General features: G+C 35.4%; 1 protein-coding gene across 3 annotated transcripts in view; it reads right to left on the reverse strand.

The window, feature by feature from the left end:
• LOC120531753 (activin receptor type-1) overlaps positions 1-22,699 on the reverse strand; it is a 119,851-nt gene that overhangs the window by 42,184 nt on the left and 54,968 nt on the right. For 2 of the 3 annotated variants that reach the window (XM_039757445.1, XM_039757446.1), the window contains exon 2: positions 1,023-1,096. In XM_039757445.1, the coding sequence (XP_039613379.1) occupies positions 1,023-1,096 (74 nt within the window). Of the gene's footprint in view, positions 1-1,022; positions 1,097-7,865; positions 7,888-22,699 lie in introns of those variants that run through there. The other variant, XM_039757444.1, reaches the window with a different exon arrangement.

Below are 22,699 nucleotides of genomic sequence, written 5' to 3' on the forward strand. Positions count from 1 at the left end.
CCAGTGAACAGTGGGTATGCAGAAACATAAGGGTAGCATAGATCAGGGGTGGGAAAAGAGAAATCATGCACTGGAAGTAATGATTCTTATTGTTGTGTTTATGCAGATGGAAGGGCACTGTCAGGGGCAGTAAGCTCTGTTATCATACCAGATTTCTAGGAAGAGCTTTAGACAGGGTGACCTAGGAAACAGAGAAAGATACAGGCTGGGGAGAGGTATGTAACATTCCCCTTAGACACCCAGCAAACGAAAGAGAAAAACAATCCTCCTGGTAGAGGGAGAGGCCTAAGAGGGCTCAAGAGAAGTGAAAAGTGCCTTGGGTTAATAAAGGAAATCTAGTCAGAATGTAAAAGATCTGTCCTGCAGACATAAACCTCTTAAGGAAAATGAAGACGAAGGGATATAGGGACGTCAGGGGCAGCTACAGTATGGTATCCTGGTTACAACCCTACCTCCAGAATGTATTGTGAAGCTTGGCTAGATGAGATCTTAGGTTAAGGTAAAATTCTACCTCATGTCTAAAAGCTTAATGAACTTAATGTCAATAGGTGAGTTAGGACAAGTATTGAACTGCATGCCAGAAAGAAGACTGGCACTTGGGTGGATTGGAAAGTTGCTTGGATACTAAAGAAAGGTGCATATTTGTATCAATTAAAAACTGGGTAGTTGTTTAATCCACACTTCTTGTCAGACAGATCTTAATACCAGTATAGTGTGATCAGTTGGAACTAAATTATAAGACTGCCCAGTTTATTTGGTACTTTGCCCATCTGCCCCTTGTATTTAGTAATTTAATACATTTATCATTTTTGTGTATTATTTTGGTTAAAAGGGTTACTCTAATAGCACCTCTTTATGACACCACATTTTCATTATCTTGGGTATGTATGAGGCACGTATATAAAAGCACTTTAAAATTCTATTCCTTTTTCTGTACTTTTATTAGAATTCATTAGAAAGCAATGCACTGCCAACTTGTTGAAATGCTAATGACAAAGTCTGCAAAAGAAAAAATCTCTTACCTTCAACACTAGAAGAGGGCAAAATTAATATCATGAAGACAGTTAGAAACATGATTCCATCTACCATTGTAAAGCTGAAAAAGAATAATATGCACAATAAATACATTTCACAATTTAACAAAACAAGTAATTTCTCACTGTCATTCATTTTGTCATTCTGCTAAGTATGGATCCCCATGCACCAGGATCTTATGTTAAACATTTCTAAATGCTAGCGTGCTGATAAAAAAAGTTACTTTAAAAAAAAAAAAAAGTAAGGTTAGGTTAAAAAAAGGTTATTAAACATTTATTTAAAAAATAATTATATAGCCACATCACAATGTCTGAAATTAAGACTAAGGTTGAATAAGTTTTCAACAAACCTGGTAGCACAATTTTATTCGGACTGATTGTGAAAAACCTCAGTAGCTGCACGTCTTTATAATTCAAACCCTGAGTCAATTGCATGTCTGTTTAATAATTCATTAATCACACAAAACGGCTGAATAGATTTTTCCCAAATTTTGTATGTACCTTGCCATTGATCCAACTTAAAATACAGGTTATGTGTTGTACCAGGAAGAATGGTTATAATGGATGGGGGTACCATTCAAAAAACCAGCACCAATGCAGGGACTACAGATCTCTTCAGGCAGGAGAATACTGGGGCTAGGCAAGGCTATCCATCACCATGTGCTAATTTTTTTAACTCACCAAAGTTCAATTTTAAAGACCACGGTCATGTACAGCATTTTCTTCTCAACTAACCTGGAAAACAGTTTCATTGTTTCAAAGGAGTTTAGCTTCTGTCTAAGAATATGTCTCTTTAACTTATCATGGGCTATGTTTAGCAATGCTGAACTTTCAAAAGGAAGAAAGAGTCTACCTGTTTATATATACCAGCTAAGCCAGGTACTTCATATAACACTTAATATAAAAGACATCCTTATTGGTGGGCATGGTCTCAGATACTTTCAGTGTAACCACTTTGAAACCTTTTTTGAAAGGAAAAAAAAAAGGATCAAAATGTTCATATGTTTTATTTATTTATTTGACAGTTTCTCTCCAAAGTCTTCAGAAACCTGATCTCTTACAACTCTTATGTTATCTTATAAATCACTTTAAGAAATGTCAGTCTTGTTCCAGTGAAAGCACAGAGCCAACCTTAACTTGTGCTGTTAAAAGATAGGATTCAATTATGGATGAAATGCTACAATAACTGTGCTTTTAGGATAAAATGGATATTTTACTTATTTTTTACCAAAGGCTCTAAAGAATGCAGCCCTTGATTGGAACTGATATAGACTATCAAATTCTGCTTTGCAAAACAGGTCTTACATTTTTTTTTTTTAATATAAAGTTTTGTTACTTTTAAACTCCATTATGCACTATTAGGCTTCAAAAAATGTGTTTAAGGAAGATCTTATTTCAGAAAAATAATACATATTTAATTGTTCTTATTTCTGAAATTATAGTGAATGCGTTTGTTTTGGGGCAAGTATTACCAAGTAAAACAATTTTCTCCTTTTCTTTAACAGAACCTTTTTGAATATGGTGTCATTCGTTTGCTAGAAGGCTTATATGACATTTTTATAGTTAATAGTTTTTGGATTATATTGATATATCACAGTTTTAGATAGTGGTGGTTGGGTATTTTAAAACAGTAAATCACACTGTGCGTTATAAATGTTTTTATGGTTCAAGTCAATATGAGCTACAGTATTTCATTCCTTTCAGAATATGTACTTATAAATGAAACAGTCAATTTGATCAGCTTTAAGAGATGACAATTGTTCTCTAAGGTGACTGCAATTTTTAGGGTCATGAAAAGAAACCTCAGCTGCATGACGCCACTTGATCAAATCGTACTTAATCACTGCACATACATCTACACCAGAGCAGTTAACCTAATATTCTAGCAATATACAGTGAGAACATGCAGAATTCTGTGGAGAACAGAAATTTCAGTTACAATCCACAGAGATAAAACATTCACATAGGTGATATATAAAATACATTTTCATAATGATCACTGTTACAAATCACATTACAAAACAGTTAACATCAGAGGAACTGCTTATCTTGAAATATCAATTACATCCTCACAACAGTACCTAAAACAGTTAAATCAATTTTAAGTAGGGAGAAGGATTTAGCTAAAGTAAAGGTACACAAGAATGTTAGCCATTTGCTCTCTTTGAACCAATACTCAGGCTCCACTGGAAATCATTGATATATGCTGAATGTTAAAACACTAATATGCATATTATGCGATTTCAAATATTTCAATGTTATTCATTTTGCTCTTCAAAATAATCACTATCATCAATATTAATAGTTGTATGATTCAAAACACAATGTTTTACAATGTTACCATAAATAAATGTAATTTTTCAAAAAACTTAATCCATAAAACAATTTTTTCCCCCAATATACACATTAATAATTGCAGAACATAAAAACGCAGAAAAATAGAATTTGTGGGATGAAATCTAAAATTTCACAGATACTGTGGGTCCTTTCTGTTGTCATGGGAACGGCTGGCTGAGTGGTTACAGACAGGAAGACCCCATTGTGGCTAGTGGAGTGTCTGAGGGAGACAACCAGGCCAGACAGGAAGCAGCACAGACAAACTCAGAGGGAGGAGAGGAGAGGCATGATAAAGATGCAGAGCTGAGACATAGAGCAGAAAGGAAAAAAAAAAAAACAGGGTGGTGTGGGGGATGTGTCTGAAGACGAGACAGACTGGAAAAACCAGACATGCAGGGCCTGGATTGTTAACCCTTTCTTCTTTTGTACATTTTATAAACATACATAAAAAAGATTGTATGGGTACTGCACTGGAACAAACATTTTCCAAATCTTTCAAATGTTTAGAAATTTCTAAGAGCTACACCACCACCCCCCACCTGCATTGGCTTAATATGAGTAACGCGGATTTTGACGTTCCTTTGCTTTGCTCTCTCACAATCTTTCTGTACATTAAAATTTTTTGCCCACATAATAGTAAACTATCAGAAAAAGGAGCAATTATACTGGAAATTGCTCTTTCTACGTTAACTTTCTGTTTCACCCTAGTTTAACTGGAATAAAAGGCAAACGCTTTTAAATTTTTTGTTGACTGGAAACAAGAGCTGCAATAAAAACATTTGTAGTTGAAATACCTTCAGAATGGAGATTATTTTATATATCTATTGTTTCTGCTAAACATTACTGTAAGAAAATGATATTAGCCATTCCCATCATTGCTAACACGGCCTTTATGCATGAATAAACTAATTGTTGCATCTAATATGTAACCATGTTTTTCAAAGGTCATATTATTATAATTGGGCCCTTGGGCCCAAAACAGAAAATAAACTTAAAACAACAAAAAAGGATAAAAACAAAATTGTTTTTGCTTTCACTCAGACAAGTATTTTAATGCTTTGATATCCACCAGAAATTATCATAAAAGAATGCAGCCATTCCCTTGATGACAAAAAGCTCCAAGAAAAAAATAATCTTGATGTGTCCTTTGTGGCATTTACCATGTTTACCCTGTGGAACATTTCATTCTAATTTTATTATTACATAATTAGAATTTATATTATATGATGTGCAATTTACAATTAAAAATGTATTCTCTGAAAGTACCTGAAAAACTAATACGAGCATCACTATGACACACAGCATACTATACAATATTTAGTATTCTATAGCTCAAAAAAATCACCCTAACTAAAACTAAATTTTAATTTTTGTTATTAATATGTTTTAAATTACATGTAAATTTAAGAATGTTCACTTTCTTTAATATCTGTATTATTAATTGTTATATGTTTGTGAAGTACTTGTGATTTTATCAAAAAAAGAAATGGAATGTCCCTCTTTTTCAAATTTTCTGTTGTGCATACTGAAGACTCCCGGAGCACCTCCACAAACCACTCGTACACAAGATCAGATATTTAAATGCATTTAATTAAAATAATACAAATGAAAACAATGTACATTTTCTCAAATTAATTTCTCAATCCATCCAGTTTCTATTCTATTTAATAATATCAAAATTTATGCAATATCAAACTTACATTAGTGTACTGGACACACTTTGGATCTACTTTTTTTTTTTTTAAAGTATGTAATTGTAACTGCAATTTATAAAAATAAATAATTTTTAGTTTATTACATATACTCATGTATTGCTGAAAACAAGCCAATTCATGTAACTAATGACAGAATAGTTATGCCAAAGTTGGTATCGATAAATAAATAAAATGGACAGTTTTACTTTGTACAAGGCATTAACAAAGAATCCTTTAAAATTATAAATAAAATGACTTAATAAGCATGTAAAGCTGAATATTGAAGAATTTTGTAGAAATGCAGCTTTACAGCTCCAGCAGACTGATTTCAAGTCCAACCCCAGCGTGAGTGTAAGCTTCATGTTCCCCATATCTCATATACCAAAGACGTGCTTGGTTAGGAACATCAACAACAACTCTGTCCTTGGAGCCAGTGCGCCCTGTGATCGACAGACCTCCTGTCTAAAGTTTGTTCTTACCTTGCACTAGATACTACTGGGATAACTCTTGCACTCACTACTCTGAACAACATAGATTAATCAGAGTTGGATATGGATAAAAGTTACAGAGGACAGGCATCTATAGTAAATCAACACTGGAGCTGCTGTTTCACCAAGAAGTAAAAAAAAATAATTTTTATAATAAAATATCTATAGAGTGCAAGATGGGCTGTAAAATTGACCAACAGTATTTTGGAGAAACATCTCTCGGAATAATAAAAGGAGATAAAACAAAACACTGGCCAGACCACAAGCGGAGTTATTGCTGAGAGTAGCAACAAAACCTAAAGAGAAATGTTTCATTAAATATTGTGAAATGAAAAAAAAATATATAACCAAATGTTAAAAAATTATAATTTAAGAAAAAGTATATTTTATTGATTTATTTTTGTAGGTTAAAAAGTACTTTACAGTAAAAGTGTGCTAGATTTTGCAGAGATACTTTTTGTATAAAGAAATACTCAAATTTTATAGGTTGATGAGTCACGAAAGCCAAAAGCATCCTGAAATAACCAGCGACCTTATGATTTCAAGATGATTGTTTTATCCACAACAAGAAAATTTGTACAGCTAGAGATAGAGTTAGCAAGATAAAAGGGACAAAGGTTAGTCAAATGGATTTACTAAAGTTTATAAAAGGCCTCAAAAAAAAAAAAAAACAAAGCTAAAAAGGAAGCATTACTGGAATATACCTCTGTAACATAAAAATAACTTGTGTTACATGTTTACCATTTAATTTGTAGAGTCAATCCAGCCTGCACTAGGAGTGATGTGTGCAGACTAGACTTCCAATGACACACGGGTAGGGTATTTCTCTCTCTGGATGGTCTACTGCTTAGTCAAGCTACATAGGGTTTACCACACTTAAAAAACTTTAAGTTCCTTTTTTTTCTTTAGGTTGAGGCCAAGAAGCATACCTCAAATGCAAAAATGTTGGTATTCAAGCTTTTGTTTAGCACGCCTATTTATTTTACAGTTTCATAATTATGAGACTTAAGAAAAAAGAATGAAAAAAGCTCAAAAATATCGGTGTAACACAGACTATTTCAATATACAGGTATGTGTTTATTTTTTTGTTAATTTTGAAAGTGCATCACACTTGTAAATATTTGCAAAACTCAAAACTTGTCTTAAGGAATGCACACCACAGACAGAAAAGTTGACCTGAATTTAATTCAAGACTGGATACAGAAAGAGAAGCCTAAATGGCCACTACTCAAGGTTCTTGTGTTTTTAATATAATAATGTTCACTTTATGGCCAATATTTAATGTTCTACATTTTGTGTGTGTTTGCATGCATGTGCACACTGTAAATAGGTTTAAAATATATAAACCATTTTATATATATATATATATATATATATATATATATATATATATATATATATATATATATATATATATATATATATACATACACAAATAATGCAGAAAAGCCAAGTAAATATTTTTAAGACCTCATTATGAAAGTTTATTAAATTGCAGACGTGTTGTGTACACTGGACACACACTGCACACTGGACACACACACACACACACACACACACACACAAACAGCTGAGACTAATAAAACAATGAGGAACAAAATATGACATCCGAAAATACATCTGCTGAACCTGCAGAGTGCTGAATTGAGTCTCCAGAGAGCGATCTACAAGTAATCTGGAGCAGACGACTTCCTGTATATTATATTATCTGGCCAAGCAATCAGAGGACTGAAATCCTGCCAAAATCTTTTGAAAGGGGCCGATACCAGGCTTTTCTTTTCTGGTTGCCATTTTGTGAAAATGTTATAAATGAATAAACAAACACACATCAATAATTGAAAATACAAAACACAAAATGATCCATTTCCAGATATCATGATGACGGACACAGGAATTACAATGGCCTGTTTATAACCAGAAGACGGGCGTCTCGTTAGTCTGACGAGAGTACTTATGTAAAGGTGACGGGTTTATTCGTTTAAAAGATTTGTAATGCATTACTTATGCGCACGTCGCCGGTACGCAGCAGGACGCATTTGGTGGTCCAGTTGACACGCAGCTAGCTTGAAATTCCTAGCAGGACATACACACACACACACACACACATACACACTTGCCAAACTTCTTCAATTCCTCCTCCGGTTTCTTCACTGCAGATCGACGCGCGCACTGCTTCATTATCTTAAGAGTCAGACGCTGCGTTGTTTTTCACTTATTTCTTTTCTTTTATATGTGTTTTCTTTTGACTGATCAGAAGCCAAGACGCCGACGCCCCCGCCCCCACAGCGCAGACCGTCTCTGAACGATTTTACCTGCGGGGCGGCCCCTCTATTGTCTCGGCATTTCTAGTGGTTATCAGCCCGCCACAAACACCAGCCAGCAGACGCAAACTCATTTGGGCATGTCTGGGTTACGGTCAAAGTAAATGCGTTACCATATTCTATGTAATAGAGTGTCAGTACAAAAAAAAAACATGCTCAGGAACTGCGGTTGCGTCCTCACTCGAAACGCTTATGCAGTCCCGATGTGACATTTTAAATAACCCCATAATGATTTGCCATGTGCAATATCCTTTTTTTTATTTTCCGACATATTTTTCACTTTCATGATGGCTCACAGTTACTTTCTACATTTTCATTATTAGCTCTGTAACGTTGTTTTTTTATCTTTCCAATTGTCTCTTCTAGACTTTTAATTATTTTCATTAATATTTATTTTGATCATTTTGATTTTCATCAAAGGCCCATTTGAAGGAAAATACGTAAAGATTTCTGCTTGATTTCATCACTGCTAAGCACAAATGGACAGAATAAAGTAGACACTTGTATACAAAAAGCCTCATAAGAAAAAGGCTTCCCAAACATGCTTTAAACCTTTTTTTGCCTGCGACTACATCTCCAGCTGTGGTAATCTCTATGTGCCTACATTTTCCACTTACCATTCTGGAAGTTGCTAGGACAAGTTGAACAGATCCTACCCTTCCAACTGGGACACCCTGTGGTTCTACCTGGATGTGGACAAGTTTATTAGGGAACACTAGTTTGGGAGACGGGTGGGAGGGTTGGGTTAAACTGAAACAGCAGAATGTGGTCTCCAGCAGGCTCACCAACAGACACATGTACCTGTCATGGATGTCCATCCAGGACAATCTGACATTAATTTTAGTGCATCATGCAATAACACATATCCCTACACATCATCTGAGAATGTATTGTTAATTAGACCCTTCTGAATGCCCTAGAAATAGAATTAAGACACTGTGTGCCCAGGTAAAGTCTTTGCTACCACTACTTGGGACTCCATGGACTATTTCCTGCAACTATACACAAGAGGCAACATGAGGCTTTTTGGCTTGATAGAAGCAGCCTCATAATTAAAAAAAAGAAGGATGTCAACCCAGGACTGTCACAGGGTTAATCATATCCTGATCTGAGAATACTTCATCTTGAGCAGCCTCTAAGGTACCATTTAAGGCCTGAGGCACCCACTCGTACCTTTCTCCATCCCAACCTAGTCTTCTGTTTTCTTTATTGGTCCATGGCATTACACACTATGTGACAGACTGCATGGTACAAGTCAGTTACTGTTGTGTTTTCGAGGGCACATGATTCTAGTGTGTATATCATTTTACATATACATATTTTAAGCTTTAAATAATTAAAAACAGTTTATTTAGGATTAGTTTTTAAAAATAATATAATGCAACATGCTGATAACACATTATGCAAAATTATAAAGGTGTATATTTCACAAGCTATGGGTTCTTTGCAAAATCTACTCAAGTGATTTACTTCTTTGTTTTTAAAGTGAAGAGTAAATAAAATATTCACATGATCATTTTATGACATAGGTAAACTGGGTTCAAAATTTGAGTTTATCTGAAGAGTGATTATACCTATTGTGTACAAGACATTTCAATAAATGGAAAACCTTTCAGACTGCAGCAAAACAGTGAGCTATTTACATCCACTGTCACTTTTCTTCTTTCTTTTAATATCGACATTTTACTGTTCATTCCTTTATTGCCACTTGAATCCTTCTCTCCCAAGTTCTTTTCTCCTTTTGACACATGGGTTTTTTCCCCAAGCTAAATCTCTTCAAGCACCAAAGGTTCTACTTAAATCTAGAATTTGCTTCCTCCTGCATTTAACTTTGGTGTCCATTTACAAGCTAATTCCACAGCTCAGCTTTTTTGAAGACAACCAAGTCTCTTCACATTCCTCAGCCATAGCCCCAGCTGAACAAGCTGCTCTTCTCCCCATAGAAAGATGTCAGTGTTATAGGCTACGAGTAACAGTTTGTCTCAGTGGATAAAATAGTTTTAGCCCAAAAGCGCTGACAATAGCCTATAAGCACTTTTGACTTTTTTTTTTTTAAATCTGTACTTATGAGTACTATGTGCTATAATGTTAATATTGCTTAAGTGAATTTCCCATTTAAAATGATCTAACCATTTTCTAAAGCCACCTGTTCATAATCAGTTATTAAATTTTTTGTGGGCAGCACTAAATGAACATTAGAAATTTACCCTGGGCAGCCCTGTCATTTGAGATCACATAACATAATCCACATACCATGCTAATTTCAAGAGGCCACTGAGGTGGCACTGTAAATCTTCACAAAGTTAAATGAGATTGCGTTTCCAAAAATACCTCGTTTTCCACTAAAAGTTACTTTGACAGGTTAAAATACAACATTCATAGTTCTGTTACTCAAAGCAGACTTTTTAGTTGCGAACGTTCTATTAAAACGAATAATTACTATGTCTTCATCCACACTATAAACACTAGATAATTCAATACAAAAAGTAACAATACACCATTTACAAAATCTAAACCTGACCAGAAAAAGACATACCTTGTATGTGAAGTTAAACAAAAAAAATCTAACAGAGGACTATATGCATTTCAGAGTTATTAATGAACCTATTTTGTGTTTGTTAAACAAAAGAACAAAGTGTCTGTAAGGACATGCAAACATTCAGAGGTCAAAATGTTAGAACTCAGGACTGCTCACTCAGACTGCAAGGTAGGCCATACAAGGTCACACAAAACTTGTCAACAGACACTGTCAAGCACTCCATGTCAATACCGTAACTCTGGGCTATTTATTAACCTAACTTAACTTCACTGTAAGATCCACATAAAAGGAGAGGCAAAAGTCTCAAATTGAGATTTACTTTTTCTCAAAAACATTTGCTGGACTTTCTGAAATGGAACCGTTCACACAACTCAACCAAGGTTAAACAACTGCTTGTAACGTTTAGTTTGAGAATTTAAAGCCTTGTTCTTCATAGGTCAATAAAAAGCAAAATATGAAGATAGGTAGTGACATTTTCCATTTTAATGTAAAATATGCAGTAAGAATCTATTCAATTCCATCCATCCATCCATTATCTAACCTGCTATATCCTAACTACAGGGTCATGGGGGGTCTGCTGGAGCCAATCCCAGCCAACACAGGGTGCAAGGCAGGAAACAAACCCCAGGCAGGGCGCCAGCCCACCGCAGGGTGCACACACACTAGGGACAATTTAGAATCGGCAATGCACCTAACCTGCATGTCTTTGGACTGCGGGAGGAAACCCATGCAGACACGGGGAGAACATGCAAACTCCACGCAGGGAGGACCTGGGAAGCGAACCCGGGTCTCCTAACTGCAAGGCAGCAGTGCTACCCACTGCACCACTGCGCCACCCTCTTCTTTTTATATAAATATTCCTTACTGAGAAAGCACCCAGAACACTTGCAACAAAGTTACAAACATGATGCAGCTCAAAATTATCTCTACAGTATGAATCTAAAACCAGATTATTTAAAATATAGCTTGCAGTTTTCCCACCAGATTATTTCTCAATATTTATAAAAGGATCTTGTACATGTGCTCAGGATAGTGGGAGTTAAAGGCAACCTGTCTTGCGCTCAGCAGCAAGCTGCTGTTTACTTCTATGAAAACAGTCAATCCATGAAAAATCCTGCAGAAGCTGTCACTTTAGTCTAGAGAGTAGTGTATGAGTAGAAGCCTGTGTAGGAGTTGCTGATCCAAACAAAGATTCAGATCTTTACTGGATGAACACAACAGTATAAATGAAAAGTAAAATAGATCTCTTCACATAGATTCTATTGCAGAAACCTTGCAGCTCATCTGTCATTTTCCAAATGATACTTTATGTGGGAAGTAGTCAAGCTACAATACTTACAAATATACTATATGTTGCCAATGGTAAACCAAACGTCAAACTATGATATCTCAACCATTTTCAGTTTTTCTTAAAGCCATGTGACATTATGCGACTCTTCTAGCTATTTTCAGTCATAGCCCTTATTTACATAATCTTAGAGAGTCAGAGGCAATCAGCAGCACAATCCCATGAATTCCAGTCACATAATGTGACATGCCCAGTGGCTCACGCCAACCAGTCTGTGACTTGTTCCCACAGGGTTAGGCTGTGTATGCATGAGAGAGGACAACCAATGAATAACATCTGGAAGTAAAACACATATGCTGCATTGAGGAATAAGGAATGTGGGTGTTTTGGAACTCACAAACAGAAGAAAACCTCATCACTCTGATGTCTTGAGTTGTATGTACCCTGATAGAATGGAACGCAGAAAAAAAGGGAAGACAGTGCAGCTGTACTTACCATACCTATTAACCCTTAGTGCAGCACCAGCTCCATCAGGCAGCAGGTTATAGGCAGTCAGAAAGAAGCCAACACAACTATGTTGATAGGTCAGCACGTAGTCAGTAAATTTGAAATGGGCAGTGTTTTTAAGTCGAAGCCTTCATTTACAAAATGCTACCAAGTTGGAGGCGTAATTCCATGAATCCAGTCACTTAAGTGACATGCCCAGTAGCTCACTAAGACTAGTCTATGACTGGCCCAAGGTTTTGTCTTTGGTCGTTGGGGTTTGCATTTTGTGCATGACAGTTGAAACCAATATAATTCAATGAGAAATAAGGAACACAGGTGTTTTGCACCTAACAAACAGAAGAAAAGTTTGTCTTTCTGATGCCTCATGTTTTACATACCATAGAAGAATCGAAAAAAGAAAAAACAAGGGAAGAGATTACGACTGAACTCATTGTACCTGATACCCGAAATACATTGCACATCATTGGTTTTCATAAAATGGGACAAGCATGACTGTACTGGAAGCTTGACACTCAGTAGATAAATGCGTTATGCCAAGTGATTTTCAGATGTTTAAACTAACATGGTCTCGTAATGAGTTCAGCAACTGTGGTCATGCTTCATATACCCCACAACTAAAAGTCATGTAATGTGACAATGGCGTTACCTTGTCTGAAAATTTCAATTTACCATTCGTATTTTATTTTATTATCTTAAGTTGATTTTTGCATACTTTGCAAATCACTTCATAATAGCATCTTCTTGGATTTATTAAAGACGGATTGATTTCAATTAAATCTATGTTAAACTTTAAGATTTCACACTATATACCGTCAAGAAATTGTCATTAGGCCCTTAAAAAGATTGCTTGAAATTGGTGGGTTACAAGGAAGCCCAAGATATCTAACCTCCTCAAGATGCACATTTTCTTGAAGTATGTTTTTTTTTCCCTGCCTGCTTTCTGAACTTCACTCAACTCTTTGCAACTTAATACATTCAGTCTTCATTGGTAATTTCTGTATTGATCTGCATTATGAAGAGCAGTATGCAATGAAAAGTCAAGCTAAATGACACCGCTGGACTCAAAAAGCACTATAAAATACTACAAAAAAAGATATTAGATAATTGAGAATTTTTTATCTCCTGATATATTTCAAGATATCCAATTTTTCCATGTAGCTCCCATCCAAAAAAATTACCATACTAGCTTTGGGTTTTGTGCAATCTGCTGGTGGAAAATTGAATCAAATCATTATGTTAGCCTAAACCCACTAATAAAGTCTATTCTTAAAAATGTCAACCATATATGTTCCCATAACATGTTCAAGGAGATTTTCAATAATATCATGTTTTGTATGAATAACTAGTCAACAAATCCTAACCCATGGAGTAATGTCCGCTTCCAAGGCTCTAGACAGTATGGCATTATACTTCAGTAGTTAAGATTCAGGCTTTTGTAAAATGCAAAACAACCTCCTCCCTCCTTGAATACTTGCTGATGCAATTTCTACCTACTAAGCCTCACAAGGGAAATTTTGCCAAGTACAGTGTTCATATAAATGCCTTTTGACACTCCTCTGCTGTTGATTACTTTTGTACAGTTAAGTCATTAAATAACATAGATTTTTGCTTTTATTTGAAAAACAGAGTTTGAGTTTGTCTGTCAAATGCAGAGGTAGCTTTATTTGTGTGATCAATTTGTTTGTTTACTAGGGATAAGGCAGACAGGTTAGTTAAATATAACTGCTATTTAACCTTTACTCATTATGACAGAATAAAATTTACTGTATTTATTACTTATCATGTAATCCTTACCATAAAACAAAAAGCTGCACAGTGGGTGTGTCCGAAAAGGCTTGTCACATTAAGCATACAACTAGGGCATACATCAGCAACAGTTTACCTTTTAGTTAACTTCATTCTCATACTTTATATTTGTCCCTCCCAGCCTCCAAAAACTTGTGGTCTGTTTACTGGATTGAAAAGAAGAGGCTCATCACATGCTGTTCTACACTTCCCCTATAGGTTTAACTTCTAAGACATGGTCACTGAAGACGTTCTTTTGCAAAATATTCAGTTTTAATATGCTGATCTATGGGTATGTTATCTCCAAGGCAGGCTTAAGTATCAGAATATACTGTATACATTTTTAATTTTAATAAATCTTAAAGAAGCTTAGTGCTTGCTTTAAAAAGGGGAAGGCATTTGGGTACTTATATACACTGATCAGCCACACCATTAAAACTAGTGACAGCTGAAGAGAATAACATTGATTATCTTGTCACAATGGCATCTGGGAAGAGGTGGGATACATTAGTACAGCAATAAACAGTCAGTTTTTGAAGGTGACATGTTGGAAGCAGGACAAATGGGCAAACAGGATATGAGTGACTCTGACACCGACCAAATTGTATAGGTTAGACGACTAGGGCAAGGCATCTCTAACACAGGAGGTCTTGTATGGTGTTCGTGATATACAGTGGTTAGTAACTACCAAAAGTCGTCCAAGGAAGGACAACTGGTGAACCAGCGACAGGGTTATGGGCATGCAAGTCTCAGTGATGTGCGTCAGGAATGAAGGCTAGCCCATCCAGTCAGATCTCACAGAAGAGCCACCATAGCACAAATTGCTGAAAAACTTGCTGACCACGAAAGAAAGGTGTCAAAACACACAGTGCATTGCAGTTTGCTATGCACAAGGCTGTGTAGGAACAGACCAGTCACAGTGGCCATGCAGACCTTTGTCCACCACTGAAAGCACCTACAATGGGCACATGAGCATCAGCACTGTAAGAAGGTGGCCTGGTTTGATGAATCACATTTTCTTTTAGATCAAGTGAATGGACAGGTGCATGTGCATGGTTTACCTGGGGAGAAGATGGCAGCAGGATGCACTATGAGAAGACATGCCGGCAAAGAAAGTGTGATGATCTGGGCCGTGTTCTGACAAGTACTATTATTCCCTGATGGCAGTGGCCTCTTTCAGCAGAATAATGTGCCCTGCCCCACTCAAAAATTGTTTAGGAATCATTTGATAAACATGGCAAAGAGTTTATGGTGTTGACTTGACCTCCAAATTCCCCAGATCTCAATCCAATTGAGCATCATTAAAAACACATTAAATGTGATTCATCTTATTTTAATATTGATAATAAATGTAGCTTTTTAAATTAAAATATCAGCTCAAATCAGGCTACAAATTCTAATGTACATAAAGCAAATTATTCTAATCTATACTAAAAAAAGGCAAAGCCCTCACCGACTGACTGACTGACTGACTCATCACTAATTCTCCAACTTCCCGTGTAGGTAGAAGGCTGAAATTTGGCAGGCTCATTCCTTACAGCTTACTTACAAAAGTTAGGCAGGTTTCATTTCGAAATTCTACACATAACGGTCATAACTGGAACCTACTTATGTACATATATACGGCCATAGCCTGCAGCTCGGTCGCCGTGTGAGGCGGAGTTGCGTCCCTCATCGTCACGCCTCCCACGTAATCGAGTGCCTGCCCATATAAGGCCGTCCGTCAGCAGCAATCCAATAGACACGCTGCCGCTAAATATTCGCGGGTGAAGGACTGTGCTTATGCAAACGAAGATGAGATAGTCAGGGATAGAATAGTGTTTGGCACAAACTCAGCAAAAGTGCGAAACTTTTTTACGTTCATAGACACACTGCCACTAAATATTCGCAGGCAAATCCACAACTTAATACCAGGAATGCCTGTTGAACATCTTAGATTCACGAGTACCGATTTGGGTAGTGTTCACTTCGATGAATGAAACCTGTTATCTTTACAACGGTTGACAACAAAGATGAGATGGTCAGGGATGGACTAGACAAACACGGAATGTAACTTGAACACAACACATCCTCCAAATACGAACCTGATTGAAACAAATAATGATAATCAAATCCTTGATGACAGCAAGACTCATTAGCAGTCAAAAAACAATTACACTGACAATCATGTTACGTTATTTTTAAAATGTTTTCTTTTCTTTTTCATAACTTCTTAAACACACTACTTCTCCACTGCGAAGCGCAGGTATTTTGCTAGTACATTAGATATTTGCCATCTTCAATTAATTTTCAGTTTTCAAACTTTTCCAAATTTGTTCCTATTAGAATGAATTCTGCAGAGTGATGGTACTCTACAAAGGGCTGAATTATTGGTAATTAAGCTGGCTAATAACCAATTTTACTTCTGTCATGGAAGAGTTGAAGCATGAGGCTGTTCTTTTTTCTGTCAAATTCAGTGTGGTAAATATAGTGTGTTTTAATAAAATGACACTACAAATAATAAACATTTAATAAAATCCAAGCTTAACATCTAGAAACTGATAACAGATACTACATTTATATGTAATGCATATCCATCCATGTAAAAACAATTTCAAGCAGCTTTGTAGCCATTTTACTTAGCACATAATTCTATGAGGTGGCCCAGATCTAATTATGTAATTTTCATTATGCTATAACTTATTACGTTTATAACATAGAAAATATCCCGAAAAATACCGGACCATCGAGAAGTGTGCGAACTGACGATATGAAGAATCGTCTTTCCGCCGAACTGGAATCGTCCCAGCATAAATCAAAGTCATCCAGACGATCTGGATCTGCATAATTAGATCTGGTCAACCCTAGACCACCATAAACCAAGAAACTGGGCTGTAAGAATCTGAAAAAAATAAATGATTTTTCATCTGTTTGTGTCTGTGTGTTGTTACTGTGGTAAGCACTGCTGCCTCATAGCAGTCCTTTGAGCAAATCACAGACCAATCACTGTGTGGAGTCTGCAAATCATTCAGTTATGTCTGAAGTTTCTCCACCAGTTATTTTTGTCCCACTCACTCTTGCTCACATCCCACAAATGTAATGGCCTGTTGTGAGCAAGTTTGATTGTGGCCCTTCCAAGGACTGGAATAATATTGAAGCTTTGTTCCTGCCTTGTGCCAGGAGCTCAAAGGACTATATTCCAAACATTGAATCATTTACGTTCCAAAATAACCTGGATTAAATGTAAACCTCACACAATGTTCTAGGACACCTAAGGTCTTCAGATGCTGGTTTACGAAATCCTATATACTCTTTTTTTTTTTTTTTAGTCTGTAAGAATTAAAATAATGTACTTGTTTGTGAGCTTTATTACTGAATGTAATTTTTTTTGATTTTCCAGACTGTAGCAAAGTGACGAGGGTCCTAAAATGGACTTGCCCCAAATTGTTGGTGAACACAATTCATGTAACAAATCCAAAACCTACAGTGGCTCCGCATAATTAATTGCATGTTAGCATTTATTATAATTTTGGCCTTTGTACTGTGTCAATCATTAAAGTTAAGAATTAGCGTATTAGGTTCCACACAGACACCACAAGGTAAGCACCCACTTGATGGTCTCAGCAACACCTTTTCCAGCAGCAACCCAAAGGTAGTTTATACAAACACAAAATGTAGCAATCTGCTTTGAACTGCTAAATGACGGAGCTTAGCCCACATGTAAAAATTCTGTTTTAAAACCAATTGTTTTTTTTCTTATAAGTATTTATTATACTTAATTTCACCACAAATTTTAGTATATCCTATAGAATAAACCACAATACCCACTTTAAAAATAGTGCAACAATAGATATGTACTGCACTAGCGACAGGAGTAAATGCCCAAACAAGTCATACAAAGTAAATGGCCGAAAAGCTAATATCAACACAGAAAAATTAATTCTTGTTGAAATAAATTTGAACTAATTTTATTTGATTTATTTTTTATTTCAATGAAATTTAAATAGTGAACAAATATGTTGAATACAATGAAGCAACACTGTTTTAACTAAATCACATACAAGAACATCGCAATGCTGTCTGAAGGACCCATAATCTCTGATATATGCACATACAAGTTCAACCAGACACAGTACCTGGGACACAGAGCAAGTAAAATTTAGGGCCAATATTAAAAGTGCCAGAGAACAGGTTGAATCATGGCTCTCAAATGAAAACGACATTAACAGACATTTGAATATGAACCCAGCATATGCATGCTTAAAAAGAAGAACACCAAAACAATAAAAAATAAAATTTATGACCAACACCCTCCAAACCCCACCTTATTGATCCACTCCCTCTTTTGCTATATATTGCATGTGATTCCTGTATGTCTAATCATTTTCCTCTGATAATGACACTGGTAGGTTGTTGAAAGCTTAAGAATAAAAAAAACATTTTAACATACGCGATTCATTTTCTCCTTTTGTGGATTACTATCTACAAATAAGCAAACCACATGGCAGACAAACACACACAGAGACACAAATACACACACATACAGTATACATTCAATATAGATGTATACATATAAATAAAGCAAAACTAAGTACTGTACATGAGGTGAACATGAGAGGCAAGCAGGGCTTTTTTTTAATGGAGGGCTATAGTCTTTATAATGCTGCATTGACTGTATTTCGTCTGGGCTGTAACTTACATTTTATTTGTGACTTGTTCTCTTCCTTAAAAAATAGAAGACTCCTGGGCATGTAATGCTTGGACAGATAGCCACCTGCAAATGTCTTGGTAAAGTGTTTGAGTTGATGTTCATTAACAGAATATGCAAGTTGTTATTTCTTTATTGTGTTGCCTTTCTTTCATATTCAATAACATTAACTGTTAAATGACATATGCTAATGCAATACAGTATTTTGAATGTTCATTAAACAGAAGTAGCATGATCACATGATATGTGTAATATTTCAATGTGAATGTGACCTGCCTAAAATCGTTCCAAGATAATCTTTGTGAAAAAGAATCCTTGTGGTTATTCCTCTTCATCTCTTCTCTAAAAACATCTAACAAATTAATGATGAGTTTTTGGCAAGAAACACTAACTTCCGATTTCTATCTCAGGATACCACTATGTGCCTTGGTTTTCAGTTTTTGTTATCTTGTACCACTTTCATCTTGTGGTTGGTTCCTTATTTAAATTAGCTTTCCTACTAATTACCCAATAAGCTATAGCACTTAACTCTCGCTTTTGTTTTGTTGCTAGCTATTTAGCTAACAAAACAACTGGTGAGAAATTCCATCACTTAGTTCTGTCTTTATTTGCATACGGGCTGAAACAGCAATCAACGTTTCTGCTGAACCTGACACCATTTTTCCAGTTTGGGATGTAATTTTCTTTCTGTGAGAAAAAGTGAATGATTAAGAAATAAAATGTGAGAACTTGAGTCTTTTAAGAACATTTCTCCTCCAAGTGCCACATAAATCTGAATCCTTGTTTTTAAGCTACACCTTACTGACTTAGATACCACGTGAGAAACACACCTTCACAGAAAATGTTCTTGTCACACACAAAGCTATACCTAGATTTAGTGAGAAGTTGTATGTTGATAAGAGCCACAAAAATATAACTGACAATTAGAGATGCTTATTATAGCAGGAGGCTGGTGGAACCTGATTTAATATTTTGTAGCATAGGAGACAATTTTGGTTTCTCTGGTGGGACTAAAATTAATTCTGTGCTCAAGGGAATACTCGACACAAAAATAGTCATTTTTGTAACTGTTATTTATGAAATGTCATTTGTAGTGTTGCTTGAGGAAAACTTTTAATTTCATCCTTAAATGAAGATAAAGTTCCTGACATAATGGACTAGCAGCAAACAATGTCAAAATGTCTACATATCAGGAACACAACTGTATACTTGCAATGTTTTGGACACATGCATTTTTCTTAAACTATAGTTAATGAACGTTTTGAAATGTGTACTGAAGTGGGATATAAAAAAAAAAAAAAAAAGATTCTATCAAGTACTCTAAAATGACATTCATAAAAAATGTAATTGAAATGACCCACCAGACAATGATGAGATTCTGCCAAACTTCAGAAGAGGAGTTACTACACCAATAACTACTCACATAAAAACTGTGTCATGTCACATTGTTCATCTTTTAATTAGTTGTTGTCTAAACTGATACGTTGAGTCAGCAATGTGAAAAACAGAACTCTTTGACCCTTTTGCTTTATAATATCTCCAAAAACTTAACAGAAATAGTAAGATTTATACCAAACCAATTCACCTTTTCATTATCACCATGCATACAATGCAGAAGTCCATTCACTAGTTATCTACAAATACAGGTGTCTGTTATTGTTGGGACCCTAGTCGGGCAGAATGCACATACAGTATACGAATGAAGAGGCAAAATAAGATATGTAGGAAATTATAGGGTAATGTAGAGTAATTGGCAATAAACTGTGTAAACACATGAAGAACACAGCATCACTAAACTACCACTTTCACTGAAGTGGTATTATTGTATGCCATATTTTAAGAAAGGAGACGATTACCTTGTTAAAGAGGTTGTAGTTAAGACTCTCTCTCATATATAAAGCAAAAAGGTCTTATAAAGTTAAACACCTACATAAATTTTCCAGAAAGGTAGTGGCTGGGAAAATTAAAATCCTGAGAAAATGCTTTCTCTGATTAAAAACGATTGGTGTGTAGTTCAAACAAAATCCAACAACCATTGTCTCCAAGATTACATAAACCATGCCATATGACCTTTAATGACCAAATTGAATGGTTTTATCATACTAATTTGTAAATCCTGTTCCTAGTGTTATATGCCGACAGACTAAATTTTAAAAACTCAACTAAGTGGTACTCCATTTTATTAAATCAAATAAATGCCCTCTGAAGAAACTAATGCCTGAAATGTACGTACATTTAAGGTAAATTAGAAACATCCACAATTCAAATTCTCATAGTCACCAGTGTGAGCAGCTTAGTCACAACAGACATGTTTTCTATGTAATTAATAATATGCTTCGCATGCATAAATTAAATTAACTTGGTTTTGACTTTTAAGCAGGGCGTAGTAGACATTTCCTGCAGCATTAATTACTGCTTACACAGCAAAGAGGGAAAAACAACACACCTTCCAAAGTCACTCAAAGATGCCAGAGGTTTAAAGACAGGTCTCTACTTGAACATCCACAAGCATATTATGAAGAGCATCTAAAAACAAGAGTATATAAATAGTACTAAGCAAAAATTCCTAATGAGTTGTAAACATGCAAGTTTTTTTTTTGGCAGACTTACCTTCTGCCAAAATCTAACAGGTGACAGGTAGAAAAATGAAAACCTACTTCAGAAAGCAGCTCTCCAAGTTTCAAAAGGCAAAGTAGAATGCACTTTGCTTTACCTGTGAAACAACCATGGTCTTAACTTTCTGAACATATAATTTAAGGCCAAAGGTGAGCCTAATAGTGAACAGAATAAAGATGAGGAAAAAAAAGATTTTTAAGGAGGAAGAGAACAATTAACAAATACTGTATTTGGTTTTTTAAAAAATGTATTTGTGTGTAATGATAATTGCTTCATTGGTTTAGGTTAATGGTCTATGAACATTTTGTGCTTAATAACATATTCTCAATGTTAGCGATGCCTTGCAAGTAATTTCAATTTTCTAGTGACTGTACCCTTGAGGTTCCTAGTAGTTCCAATTTACCTATTTAACAGGAAAGTTAACTCAATAATTTAACCTTCAAAATCCATTAAGTTATATTCAAAAACATAAAACAGTGTTTTATTAAAATGCAGAGACACAAAAGGGTACACATAATCCAATTATTATTTTATATCATTACTTTGTTCTATACTTTTGAACAGTGCTAAAATAACCTTACCGGACTTAGCACAAGTTGCCCAATTTCGACAATTCATTTATTTATACACAGATGCTTCCTAGGTTACATCAGGCTCACAGTTATTTATGGCAGCATAAGAAAACTGAGAAGAATACCTTGAGTGAAGTGGCTTAAAAATGTCATCAACTAAGACGATATAAGTAGTCATGGAAAGCACCCAACTATTTCTATAAGTGAAGGGCCTCCTCGTGTTAAGTCACTTATTTCAAGCAGAAAAGTAAAATTAGGCTCCATGGAGAAGGAGAAAGGTGTCGTTGCACTTGTAAGGAACTTAGTCTTACTATACATATAAAGAATATGACGGTCAAATGCAGCTTATGTGCCAAGAAGGACATAAAAGGTTTAACACCTGTAAAATACACTAACAAAAACAAAACTGCACTTTTATAAGTTGGAAAGTACACTTAAAGTAATACACCTTTGAAAATTAAATTTTTTTTATATTTTACTTACCCGATGTAGTTTATAGTAGTGGCTGAGAAAAAAATTAATTTCATGTTTTTGTGGAAAAATTACATATTAAAGATTTAAATTCAATAGAACCGTATGGTGACCAGTCCTTGACAATGGTAAACAAAACATCCATGGAAAAAAGAAAAATTCTCACAAAACTCATGTCACGTAATTCTCATGTTAGTTAGTGTGTGCATTTTTTGTTAAAATGCACTTACTTTGGTTGTGAGAGCAACATTTGTTAATATTAACTGGCCAGTTTGAAATAAGTGTACCCTGTGATGACCTAGCATCCCATTTCAGGGCTGTCTCCTTTTTTCTACAGTACCTTAAAGTACACAAAATACA

This window comes from Polypterus senegalus, chromosome 6, assembly GCF_016835505.1.
Source record: "Polypterus senegalus isolate Bchr_013 chromosome 6, ASM1683550v1, whole genome shotgun sequence".
NCBI lineage: Eukaryota > Metazoa > Chordata > Cladistia > Polypteriformes > Polypteridae > Polypterus > Polypterus senegalus.